This window comes from Trichechus manatus, unplaced genomic scaffold (genome assembly GCF_000243295.1).
Source record: "Trichechus manatus latirostris isolate Lorelei unplaced genomic scaffold, TriManLat1.0 scaffold00038, whole genome shotgun sequence".
NCBI classification, from domain to species: Eukaryota; Metazoa; Chordata; class Mammalia; order Sirenia; family Trichechidae; genus Trichechus; species Trichechus manatus.
Window position 1 is genome coordinate 7372358 of NW_004443974.1, and position 13081 is coordinate 7385438.

The 13081-nt window shown below is 36.9% G+C and overlaps 1 protein-coding gene across 12 annotated transcripts in view; it reads left to right on the plus strand.

The window, feature by feature from the left end:
* RABGAP1 (RAB GTPase activating protein 1) overlaps nt 1-13081 on the plus strand; it is a 204403-nt gene that overhangs the window by 36233 nt on the left and 155089 nt on the right. For 5 of the 12 annotated variants that reach the window (XM_023730701.1, XM_023730702.1, XM_023730703.1 and 2 more), the window contains one exon: nt 2426-2625. In XM_023730701.1, the coding sequence (XP_023586469.1) occupies nt 2476-2625 (150 nt within the window). In that variant the 5' untranslated portion in view covers nt 2426-2475. Of the gene's footprint in view, nt 1-862; nt 2626-13081 lie in introns of those variants that run through there. The other 7 variants (XR_002823991.1, XM_023730706.1, XM_023730708.1 and 4 more) reach the window with 3 other exon arrangements.

Sequence of the window (13081 nt, forward strand, 5' to 3'; positions counted from 1 at the left end):
CTAGATAGTAGATAAGAATCATCTTAGGTGAAGGGAAGGACAGCACACACTACAGGGGAAGCCTGCACAACTGGATTAAACCATAGCTAAGAAGTTTTCTCAGTACAGTCAAATAGTTTGAGAGACAGAGTAGCAGGGGTAGGGGTCTGGGGACCATGCTTTCAGGGGACATCTAGGTCAATTGGCATAAAGCTTATTAAGACAATGTTCTGCATCCTGCTTCGGTGAGTGTCGTCTGGGGTCTTAAAAGCTTGCAAGAGGCCATGTAAGATGTGTCAGTTGGTCCCAACCACTTGGAGTAAAGGAGAAGGAAGAACACGAAAGACACAAGGAAAGTATGAGCCCGAGAGACAGAATGTGCCAAATAAACCAGAGACTTCATCAGCCTGAGACCGCAAGAACTAGATGGTGCCCGGCTACCACCAATGAATGTCGTGACAGGGAACACAACAGAGGGTCCCTGATGGATGCGGAACTCAAATTCTAGTAAGAACACCAGACTTAATGGTCTGACTTGAGAGTGGAGGTGCCCCGGAAAGCATGGCCCCCAGACTGTCTATCACCCCAGAACTAAAACAATTTTCAAGGCCAACTCTTCAGACAGGGATTGGACTGAATTGTGGGGCATAAAGTGATAGTTGTGAAGAATGTGCCTCTTAGTCAAGTAGATACAAGAGACCAAAGGGGCAGCTTCTGTCCAGAGGTGAGATGGGAAGGCGGAGACAGTTAGGAGCTTGTTGAACGTTCATGGGGGAATCAGAGGCGGAGGGGAGGAGTGTGCTGACGCAGAATGGGGTGAGCAGTTGGGGTCTCCTAAGGATGTACGTAAAAAAAAAATTCTATGTGGGAGACTAACTTGAAATGTAAACTTCATTTATTACAACAATAAAAAAAAAAAGAAAGGTAACGCTTCATTTAAAGATGAAATCTTTAATATTTTGCAAAAAAAGAAAAAAGGATGCTACCAGGGCAGATTCCTGGAGATATTAAAGTATATATTCTCAGCAAAGACGTTACCTCATCTAAAATATTTCTTAATTTTCCAAGTGTAAGTTAACCCCTCTGCCAACATATTTCTATAGTTTTCTTTACCCTAAATCAGTACGCCTGGTCTATACAGTTTGTCTCTTTTCTCTACTAAGGTGTAAATTTCTTCTGAGCAAGGATCTGATTTCTTTTATTTACTATATCTTGCTGTTTGGTACATTAGACACTCAGTATTTATTGAGTGGATGAGTCAAAGCTACAGTTTTCTTTCACTTTTTCAAAACTACATTTTGAAGTGTTTTTGGATGCCATGCTATTTATATTTCATCCAATGAAATGCAAAGCTGTGATAGTCTTCAAACAGAGGAATAAGTTTAAATAAAAAGTAGTAGAGTCCAGGGTTCTAGCCTTAGCTGTGTCATTGTAACTAGTTAAGTGATTTTACTTCTCCTCTTGGAGTTGCCTTTTCCTTATCTGTTTTAACAGTATTATTTGAATATAATCCTGAGGGATTGTATCAGGACTTCTTAATTGGGGAGATTGAACAGACTCTCAGAACCATACCTCCTTGAGATTTGCAGGATAAATATAGAACTAGAGTTACTTTTGTTAAATTGGCTAAAGTTCCCTGAGTATAATGTATTGTTCTGTGGTTGTTTTGGCAACCAAATGGAAATAATTGCCACAAAGTATGTAGAATCATATTTTAAAATGGTAGATGAGTTTGAGTTTTATTCCAGGACTTAATTAATAATTTAATGGCTTTTCATAAGCGATACATGTTCGTACTTTTTGTTGAAGATTTTTGGCATGGAACTCTTCTGTTAGTAATGTTCATATTGGGTTGAGTTCTAAGAAACCGTGGGGGATATTGAGTTATTAGCGGACTTTGGGTCTCTCACTATTTATTTCCTAGCTTTAGAATTTATGCTTTCCCTGCCTTGAATTTCTGTCTGTTGGGTGTTAATGTGAACTTTTGTTTTTTAAAAAGATGTTGTTAGTATTTGAATTTAAGGATCAACAATGTTAGGAAAACCTTTGTTATTGTTCTAAGTTCTTTCAATTTCATTTATGTGTGCAGCTTCACAAATTTAGGGTTAGAAAACAGAAGTTTAGTACTTCACTGTATTTGTAGGCCAAGCCTAGAGTTGCAACATATACCAAAGAAATCACTGTAGTTTGTCTAGGGTTATTCTGAAGAGAATATGTTTTTTTATTTATTTTTTTTGAAATCTGAAGTATCTTGGCCCTGAACAGTATGAAATTCCTTTGTTGTCTAAAATAAAAGGCCTAAACTGTAGTAAAAGTCTTCGGAACATATTTTGGATTTTTTTTTGTCTTTTTCGAGTTTTTCCATATGTGTTTTGTAAGAATTAGGGGATAATTGAATATCTGGCAGAAGTTCTATATGAGTATCTTTATGATTTTTGTTTTTCAGGCGTTTTTAAAATATTTAATCATTCATGAGTTGAGACTCATTCTTGAGTCATGGATGACAAGGCTTCTGTTGGAAAAATCAGTGTCTCCTCAGACTCAGTATCTACTCTTAATAGTGAAGATTTTGTCTTGGTTTCCAGGCAAGGAGATGAGACACCATCTACAAATAATGGAAGTGATGATGAGAAAACAGGACTCAAGGTAAGACTCCGTAACCTGTTTATTTTGCTTAGTCTTGCTAAGCCTATTTCAGAGGTTGGCCTTAGCAGGAAAATTATATGGGAGAAAAGTGAGAACAAGGAAATAATACACTTTTTTTTTTTAAATGCTGAAGAGTTTTGTTTATACCTAATAATAGTTACAAACTTATATTTGATTAAGGATTTTCACTTTGATTACCTTCTCCTAAATATTCAATACCTCTGTCAAAACTATTGGTTACAGTATAAACATTTATCATTCTTTTAGTATTCTTTTCATTTTCCCATCAAATTAGAGGTGCTTCTTTCTTTTCAGCCAGGTATATGTAGTGTAAGGACACTGGCAGGTTAGTGATGCTGTGTATAATAATAGGTTTCAGGATTATTAAAACAAATTTAAATAACTGGCCTTTGACCATTTCTGTTTGTTTTCTCAGCCAAATAGATAGCTGTTATACTTCATTATTTTCTTTTCCCATACTCTTTATTGTGTTGCTCTTTATGAATATAAATAAAAACAGTAGATTATTTGTTAAAATTAATTAAAAAGTAAATAATTTTTTTAAAAGGCAACCCCTGCGTTCTTTTTTTTAACTTTTTGATTGTAAGTTAGATGAAGCTTTATAGAGCATACTAGTTTCTCATTAAACAATACACATACTGTTTTGTGACATTGGATGCCAACCCCACGACATGTCAGCACTCTCCCCTTCTTGACCGTGGGTTCCCCATTATGAGCTTTCCTGTCACCTCCTGCCTTCTCGTCCTTGCCCCTGGCCTGGTGTGCCCGTTTAGTCTCATTTTGTTTTATAGGCCTGTCCAATCTTTGGCTAAAGGGTTAACCTCAGAAGTGACTTGATGACTAAGTTGTAAGTGTGTCTGGAGGCCATCCTCTCTGGGTTTCTCTGGTCTCTGTCAGACCAGTAAGTCTGGTCTTTTTTTTTTTCCCCCTGTAAGTTAAAATTTTGTTCTACGTTTTTTTGCAGCTCTGTTGGGGACCCACTATTGTGGTGCCTGTCAGAGCAGTCAGTAATGGTAGTCTGGCACCATCTAGTTGTGCTAGACTCAGTCTGGTGGAGGCTGTTGTAGTTGTGATCCATTAGTCCTTTGGACTAATCTTTCCCTTGTATCTCTGATTTCTTCATTCTCCCTGGCTCCAGACGGGGTGAGACCAGTGGAGTATCTTAGATGGCCACTCATAAGCTTTTAAGACCCCAGATGCTGCTCACCAAAGTGAAACGTAGAACGTTTTCTTTATAAACTATGTTATGCCAATTGAGCTAGGCGTTCCCTGATACCATGGTCCCCACAGCTCTCAGCCCAGTAATTTGGTGCCTCAGGGCGTTTGGATGTGTCTATGGGGCTTCCATGACCTTGCCTTGGACAAGTTTTGCTGACTTCCTCAGTGTTGTGTACTGTCTTACCCTTCACAAAAGTTACCACTTAACTGTTGTCTATGTATAATTTTTTTCTTCCACCTCTCCCCTCCCTCGTAACCATCAAAGATTGTTTCTTTTTGTGTGTAAACCTTTTCATGAGTTTTTATAGTAGTGGTCTCAAACAATACTTGTCCTTTTGTGATTGACGTATTTCATGTTTCACTCAGCATAATGCCCTCCAGATTCGTCCATGTTGTGAGATGCTTCACAGATTCATCATTGTTCTTTATCATTGCATAGTATTCCATTGTATGTATGTACCATAGTTTATCCATTCATCTGTTGATGGGCACCTGGGTTGTTTCCATCTTTTTGCTATTCTTAAAAATGCTGCAGTGAACATGGGCATGCATATGTCTATTCATATGACGGCTCTTACTTCTCTAGGATATATTCCTAGGAGTGGGATTGCTGGGTCATATGGTATTTCTATTTCTAGCTTTTTAAGGAAGCACCGTATCATTTTTCCAAAATGCTTGTACCATTTTGCATTCCCACCTGCAATGCATAAGAGTTCCAGTCTCCCACAGCCTCTCCAGCATTTGTTATCTTCTGTTTTTTTGAGTCATGCGAATAATGTTGGGGCAAGATGGTAGCTCATTGTGGTTTTGAACTGCATTTCTCTAATGGCTAGTGATCGCAAACATTTCCTCATGTATCTGTTAGCCACTTAAATGTCTTCTTTGGTGAAGTGTCTGTTCATATCCTTTGCCCATGTTTTAATTGGATTATTTGTCTTTTTGTTGTAGAGGTGTTGGATTTTCCTGTGGATTTTAGAATTTAGACCTTTGTCCAATTCATCATAGCCAAAAATTTTTTCGCAGTCTGTAGATTCTGTTTTTACTCTTTTGGTGAAGTCTTTTGATGAGCATAAGTGTTTAATGTTTAGAAAATCCTAGTTATCTAGCTTATCTTCTAATGTTTGTGTATTATTAGTTATGGTTTGTATCCTGTTAATGCTGTGTGTTAGGGCCTGTAGCATTGAGTTTATTTTTTTTTCTATGATCTTTATAGTTTTTGGTTTTATATTTAGGCCTTTGATCCGTTTTGAATTAGTTTTTGTGTATGGTGTGAGGTATGGGTCCTGTTTCATTCATTTTTTCACAGATTAACATCCAGTTTTACCAGCACCGTTTGTTAAAAAGACTGTCTTTTCCCCATTTGATGGACTTTGGGCCCTTTTCAAAGATCAGGTGACCATAGATGGATAAATTTACATCTGGGTTCTGAGTTCTGTTCCATTGGTCCGTGTGTGTGTTGCTGTACCAGTACCAGGCTGTTTTAACTACTGTCGCTGTACAGTAGGTTCTGAGGTCAGGTAGTGTGAGTCTTCCTGATGTATTCTTCAGTAGTGGTTTACGTATCCAAGGTCTCTTCCTTTTCCATATAAAGTTAATGATTAGTTTTTCCATTTCTTTAAAGAATGCTGTTAATATTTAGATTGGGATTGCATTGTATTTGTAGATTGCTTTGGGTAGAATTGACTTTTTCACAGTGTTAAGTCTGCCTAGCCATGAGCATGGCATGTTTTTCCATTTATGTAGATCTCTTTTGGTTTCTTGCGGTAGTGTTTTGTAGTTTTCTTTGTATAGATAGGTCTTTTACATCTCTGGTTAGATTTATTCCTAAGTATTTTATTATTTAGGGACTATTTCCTGTTTTCATTTTCTTTGTTCTCTTCATTGGCATACAGGAATCCGACTGATTTTTGTATGTTTATCTTATATCCCGCTGCTCTGCTGAATCTTTCTGTTAGTTGCAGTAGTTTTCTCGTGGAGTCTTGTGGGTTTTCTATGTATGATATCGTACCATCCCCAAATAGGGACAGTTTTACTTCTTCCTTACCAATTTGGATGCCCTTTATTTCCTTTTCTTGCCTTATTGCTCTAGCTAGGACCGCCAGCGCAATGTTAAATAGAAGTAGTGATAAAGGGCCTCCTTGTCTTGTTCCTGTTCTTAGGAGAGATGTTTCCAGACTCTCTGTTAAGAATGATGTTGGCTGTTGGTTTTGTATAGATGCCCTTTATTATGTTGAGGAATTTCCCTATTTTATTGACAGTTTTTATCTGGAGTGGGTGTTGAACTTTGTCCAATGCCTTTTCTGTGTCGATTGAGATGATCATGTGATTCTTTTATTTATGTGGTAGATTTCATTGATTGATTTTCTAATATTGAACCTTTCTTGTGTACCTGGTATGAATCCCACTTGGTCGTGGTGTATTATTTTTTTGATATGGTGCTGAATTCTATTGGCTAGAATTTTAATGAGAGTTTTTGTATCTATATTCATGGGAGATATTGGTCTGTAATTTCCTTTTTTTGTGGTCTCTTTGCCTAGTTTTGGTATCAGGGTTATACTGACTTCATACAATGAATTTTGAAATATCTCTTCGTTTCTGTTTTCTAAAATAGTTTCAGTAGTACTGGTGTAAGCTCTTCTCTCTTCAGTGAACCCATCTTGGCCAGGGCTTTTTTTTTTTGTTTGAAGTCTTTATTATCTTTTCACTCTTCTCTTGTTACGGGTCTGTTCTGATTTTCACCTTCACTTTGTGTTAGTTTGAGTACATAGTGTGTTTCTAGAAATTTTTCCATTTCCTCTAGGTTTTCAAATTTGCTGGAGTGTAGTTTTTCTTAATACTCTTGTTAGGATCCTTTGTGTTTCAGTTGGTTCTGTTGTAATGTCCCCATTTCATTTCTTACTCGGGTTATTTGCGTTCTCTTCTTTTTTTCTTTATTCGGTTTGGCCAGTGGTTTGTTAATTTTGTAGATCCTTTCAGAGAACCAATTTGTGGTTTTGTTGATTTTTTCTATTGTTTTTCTTTTTTATATTTCATTTATTTCCTTTCTTCTGGTGGCTATGGGCTGCTTTTGCTGTCCTCTATTTGTTCGAGTTGTGTAGTTCCTGTTTTGGTTTTGTCCCTTTCTTCTTTTTTGATGTGTGCATCTACTGCTATCGGTTGACCTCTGATTACTGCCTTTGCTGTATCCCAAAGATTTTGGAATGATGTGTTTTCATTCTTGTTTGATTCTAGGAATTTTTTTTTTCCATCTTTGATTTCTTCTATTACCCAGTGGTTTTTATGCAGGGTGTTATTCAGTTTCCATGTGTTTGATTTTTTTTTTCTTTCCTTGCTCTTCCTGTTCTTGATTCCTACTTTGATGTCATTGTGATCAGAGAAGACACTTTGTATTATCTCAGTGTTTTGGATTTTGTTGAGGGTTGCTTTGTGGCCTACAATGTGATCTATTCTGGAGAACATTCTGTATGCATTGGAAAAGAGTGTGTACTTTGCATCTGTTGGGTTAAGTGTTCTATATATGTCTATGAGGTCAAGTTGGTTGATTGTGGACTTTAGATCTTCTGTCTCTTTGTCAAGTTTCTTTCTAGATGTTCTGTCCTTTACTTAGAGTGTTGTTTTCAAATCTCCTGCTTTTGTTGTGGAACTATCAGTTTCTCTTTTCAGTGTTGTTAGAGTTTGTTTCATGTATTTTGGAGCGCTGTCATTGTGTTCATAGATATTTGTTATGTTTATATATTCATGATGGATTGTCCCTTTAATCATTATTTAATGCCCTTCTTTGTCTTTTATGGTGGATTTTGTTTTAAAGTCTATTTTACCTGAGATTAGTATTGCCACTGCTGCTCTTTTTTGGTGGCTGGTCACTTGATATATTTTTTCCATCCTTTGATTTTTAATAAATTTATGTCTTTGATTCTAAGATGTGTCTGTTTTAGACAGCATATTGATAGGTCCTGTTTTTGTCCATTCTGTCACTCTCTGTCTCTTTATGGGTGCATTTAAGCCATTTACATTCAGTGTGATTATTGATAGGTGTGAGTTTATTGCTGTAATTTTGTAGTGCTTTTTTTATGCTGCTGATGTTTTCTTTGTTCCTCTTCCTCTTCTGTGCTGAATCCCTTTTGTTTGTGGTTTTTATTCATTTCTTTCATTTTTGTAGATTTTGTGTTTATTGAGACTTTGCTTTTCTTCTTTATTTTGATGAATAGGTTTGTTAACTTTTTTGGTGATTACCTTGAAATTTACCCATCTTCCTAAGGTTAAACTAGTCTTTTATTACTTGATAATGCCTTAACTTCATCTCCATTTGAAAGTTCTATACCTACACCATTTATTCCCTCTTTTATTGTTCTGACGTTGTTGTCAATTACAGATTGACCTCTCTGTGTCCCTGTTGTAGATTTTTTGATTTTGTTTTACATTCCTTCATTTGGAACTTAGGGTTACAGGACTGACGTTACTATCTGTTTTACTTAGTTTTCGGGTCTTTGCTACAGAGGGATGTCATGGTGCTTCTGTCCTCTGTAGTGTCATGTTGGCTCTGCCTAAAGGTAAATGATTTTTTAAATATTTCAATTTCTGTTTATTAATTGAACAAGTGTTTTGGAGTGCCTTCTGTGTGCCAAGTGCTGTTCTAGGCACTGGGGATACAGTGGTGAACTAAACAGATAAAGCCCCGTAACCTCCTGGAACCTTTATTCTAATGAGGGAAACAGACACTAAACAAATAAGAAAATAAATGATATGTCAAGTAAATTTAGGTGCTGTGAAGAAAAATAAAACAGGATAAGTGACAAAGAGTGGAGGCAAGTACTATTTTAGAGAAGGTTTTTGTTGTTATTAGATGCCGTCAAATTGGTTCCTACTCACAGCACTGTATGTATAACACAACGAAACACTGCCCGGTCCTGTGCAACCCTCTATAATTGTTGCTATGTTTGAGCCCCTTGTTGCAGCCACTGTATGAGTCCATCTCATTGACTGTCTTCCTTTTTCACTGACCCTCTCCTTTACCAAGCGTGATGCCCTTCTCCAGGGACTAGTCCCTCCTGATAACATGTCCAAAGTAGCTGTGACAAAGTCTTATCATCCTCATTTCTAAGGAGCATTCTGTCTGTACTTCTTCCAAGACAAGATTTATTTGTTCTTCTGGCAGTGCATGGTATATTCAGTGTTCTTCGCCAGCAGCAGAATTCAAAGATGTCATTTCTTCTTTAGTTTTCCTTATTCATTGTTCAGCTTTTGTATGCTTATGAGGCAATTGAAAATACCATGGCTTGGGTCAGGCACCCCTTAGTCCTCAAAGTGACATTTTTGCTTTTTAACACTTTAAAGAGGTCTTTTTCAGCTGATGTGCCCAATGCAATACATGGTTTGATTTTTTGGTTGCTGCTTCCATGGGCTTTGATTGTAGATCCAAGTAAAATGAAATCCTTGACAGCTTCAATATTTTCTCTGTCTATCATCATGTTGCTTCTTGGTCCAGTTGTGAGGATTTTTGTTTTCTTTATGTTGAGGTGTAATCCAGCATAAGGAATGTCTTTAGGAGGTGATATTTGAGCAGAGATTTGAATGAAGTGAGGAGGAAAGCCTCGAGGAAGTATAGGGAAAGAACTTCCTAGAGGGAACAGTGAATCCAAAGATGGGGTAGAGGTGTACTAGAGAGGGTCCATTCTTATTAGGCCAGCAGCTAGAGCAGAGTGAACAAGGTAAAAAGTAATAAGGGATGAGATCTAAACATGGGCAGGTGCTGTATCATGTAGAATGTCGTAGGCAGTCTGTAGTAGGAATTTGGACTTTGTGATAAAATGTAAAGGAAATTTTTGGAGAGTTTTCAGTAGGGATGTCATCTAATTTTAGGTTTTAAAAGCTCACTGGCTGAGAGGGATTTCTAGCATGATCTAGCATATAGTATTCTAGGTATATATCCAAAAGAATCGAAAGCAGGAGCACACAGAGATACTTGCACATCAGCGTTTATTGCAGCGCTACTCACTCACAATAGCCAAAAGGTGGAAACAGCCTAAATATCCATCAACAGATGAATAGGTAAACAAAATGTGGTACCTACATACAATGGAATATTACTCAGCCACATAGAGAAACAAAGTCCTGGTATATGCTACAACATGGATGAACCTGGAAAACATTATGCTAAGTGGAATAAGTTAGTCACAAAAGGACAAAGATTGTATGATCCCACTTACATGATATGTCTAGAATAGGCAAGTGTATAGAGACCAAAGTTTATTAGTGGTTACCAGGGGTGAGTGGGAGGGGGAGGGAAAGGAGGACTCAGTGCTTAGGGGACACTGGGCTTCTGTTAAGGATGTTGGAAAAATTTGTGAACAGATAAGGATGATGGTTGAGCAACATGATGAACTTAGTTGATGTCACTGAACTGTGCATGTGAACATTATTGAAATGGCACATGTTTTATTACATATGTGTTTATCACAATAAAAAATAACAATAATTGGCAGATACAGAAATCATTTCATCTCACTTAGTAATGCTTAAATTAACCTTCTGATTCAGTGTCTGCTATTACTTGTTTCAGAATCAGTTAACCAATTCCAATGTAATGCATATCTTTTTTTATTCAACAAGCAAAGTTACTGAACACTGAGAATGTAAGATTTTCCTGCCATTCATTTTAATTAAGGGGGCCAAGGTCGTGGTGGTAGGTGAGACAGATAAGCGAATAGGTCATCCGGATACAGTTCATCAAGTGCTAGAATACAGGTATGAACAGAATTGTATGAGAACATAGTTGTTGGCCTGATGAAAAGAAAGGCTTGATAGAGGAAGTGGCAGTTGAGCAAAGCCTTAAAGAATAATTAAGAATCTCCCAAACAAAGAATTGAGTCTGTGGCATGTGGGAAGTTCAAGAGGCATGAAAGGACATGGAGTTAGGACCACTGTGTACAGTGGAAATGATTGTGCTTTTCTTTTAAGATACACTTAGCTTTTTTATTATTTTTCTCTAATTATAAAAATAATGTGTGTTGTTATAAAGTCAGACGTTAAGAAAAGTAAAGCAAAACTCAGCCATAATCTCAGCATTCGTTGGAAATATTCGTAAGTATTTTGGGTCTTTTTTCAGTTGGCTTTTCAGGATGAATTCGTAAGCTTCTGCCCCTTCCCTTCCTTTTGAAATAATGTTAGTAATTCCTAATGGTAACTTTTAGGAATTTTGGTTCTTCATTCATATAATAAGATAAAGAGATGAATAAGTGACAACAGCTGCAATTTATAACGTGAGGCACAAAGAAATTTTAGTGATTTATCAGAGATCATAGAAGTAAGTGAGCAGATTTGAGATCAGAACTGTATCTTCCAATATCCAAATTGGGTTTCTGACAAAATTGAGGATTATATACATGTTTCCTGACGGATCATCTTTTACACTGAGTATAATGACTCAGTTTCAGCCATTTTCGTTTATACAATCACACATATGAAACAAGTAGTGGGAACTGCAGATTATTGGGAATTTATTTGTCTTCAATTTTCTGATCACCTAGGGATTTCTCAAGCACAAGCTGTCAGTTCCTAAGCATTCTTTCTGGAAGACATAAAGTCTCTCCTTCAAAAGGGTTCCAGCCAGCTAAAGTGGCTTTGTATAACTGGCAAGTTATGTGGGGCCTAGTTCATATTGTTGCAGTGAAGGGGAATGGGCTGTAAAGTTAAAAGTAGAAAATTAAAACCAAGAAATGACTCTGGATGTTGCTTTGGAACATTTTGTCCTTTGGTTCCATAAATGCAGTTTTGCTCTCAAGGAAATAAATTTGCAGCCAATTCTACCATATAAGTGATTACCTTTATTTGATATATTTAGACATGACAGGTGTTATTCCAGTTTTCTTTTGCATATGAATAGTAGGCATGTTCTTAGATTTCTCTGGAACATGAAAAGTGGAAGAATTAACTTGTTTATTAAATTATTGTTTCTTTCAGACCTTAGCCCAGTAGGTGGGTCAGTTTATTTAGAAATAGCTTAGAGTAGGAGGAGGGTGGGGTAAGGAGCCCTGGTGGCACAGTGGTTAAAGCACTCAGCTGCTAATTGAAAGTCGTTGATTCGAATCCACCAGCCGCTCCACAGGAGAAAGATGCGGCAGTCTGCTTCCATAAAGATTTACAACCTTGGAAACCCTATGAGGCCACTCTGTTCTGTCCTGCAGGGTCGCTACTGAGTTGGAATCTACTTGATGACAGTGGGTTTTGTTTTGGGATGGGAGAGTACAAATGCTTACTGGATGCTTCCTAATTGGCGGGTACTGTGTTATGAGAATTAAATGAAATGATCCCTATAAAAATTGCATGATATCATGCCTGGAGTATATATAATAAGTGCACAGTAATCAGACTATTATTATCTCACTGAACCTTCATAACAACCCTGTGAGATATATATTAACATCCTCATTTTATAGATGAGACAGTTGTGGTTTCCAGAGGTTAATTTGTCCACAATCACAGAGTTAGTATCAGAGCCATGTCTGAAACCCAAGTCTGTCTTACTGTGGAGCCCGAGTAGGGCCGCTAAGTACAGCTGCATGGACTACACGCTGTATAATCCAAGGAGGTAATGTTCTGATAAATAGCCTATGATATGAATGATGGCCTCTGCAATTGTGCCACATGCCAGCTCTGAGCCGCGTTTTTTTGTTTTGTTTTTTTTACTATCACCCTGCTTTGTAAGGAGTCTCTTGTTCTTACAGACTTTTATGTCTGTATTTATGGTAGCTGCAGAATTGAATACTTTATGTTCATTGTTTTTCTCTCTCAATTCAGAACTGTTTCCAAAGAACTCTCCCCTTCTCTTGTTAATGTAGATTACATGGAGATAAACCCAAATCTAAATGTGACCTTTAGCTGTACTATCCATACATTTTTGTTTTGCTTTTTTATATTCATATTTGTGCTAAATTAAGTTGTAAGTCTTTCTTAGACTTCAAAATAAAGTTTACTGTTTGTGTTTTGTAGCATGCTGTTTGGTCCTACCCAGTATTATTGTAAATGTTAAACGTTAATGACATTTGCTCAGAATAATAGTAAATAAAATTACTTTTTTTTGTTGTTTTTTCAGATTTCTTTTTCTATAACTGAACCAAAATCTGTAGAAGAGTAGATTCATATTGCTTTGTCTTCTGTTCTTTGTATATATAAAATCCAGTTCAGTAACCATGTATTATAGAGGTATGTTGTACCAGTC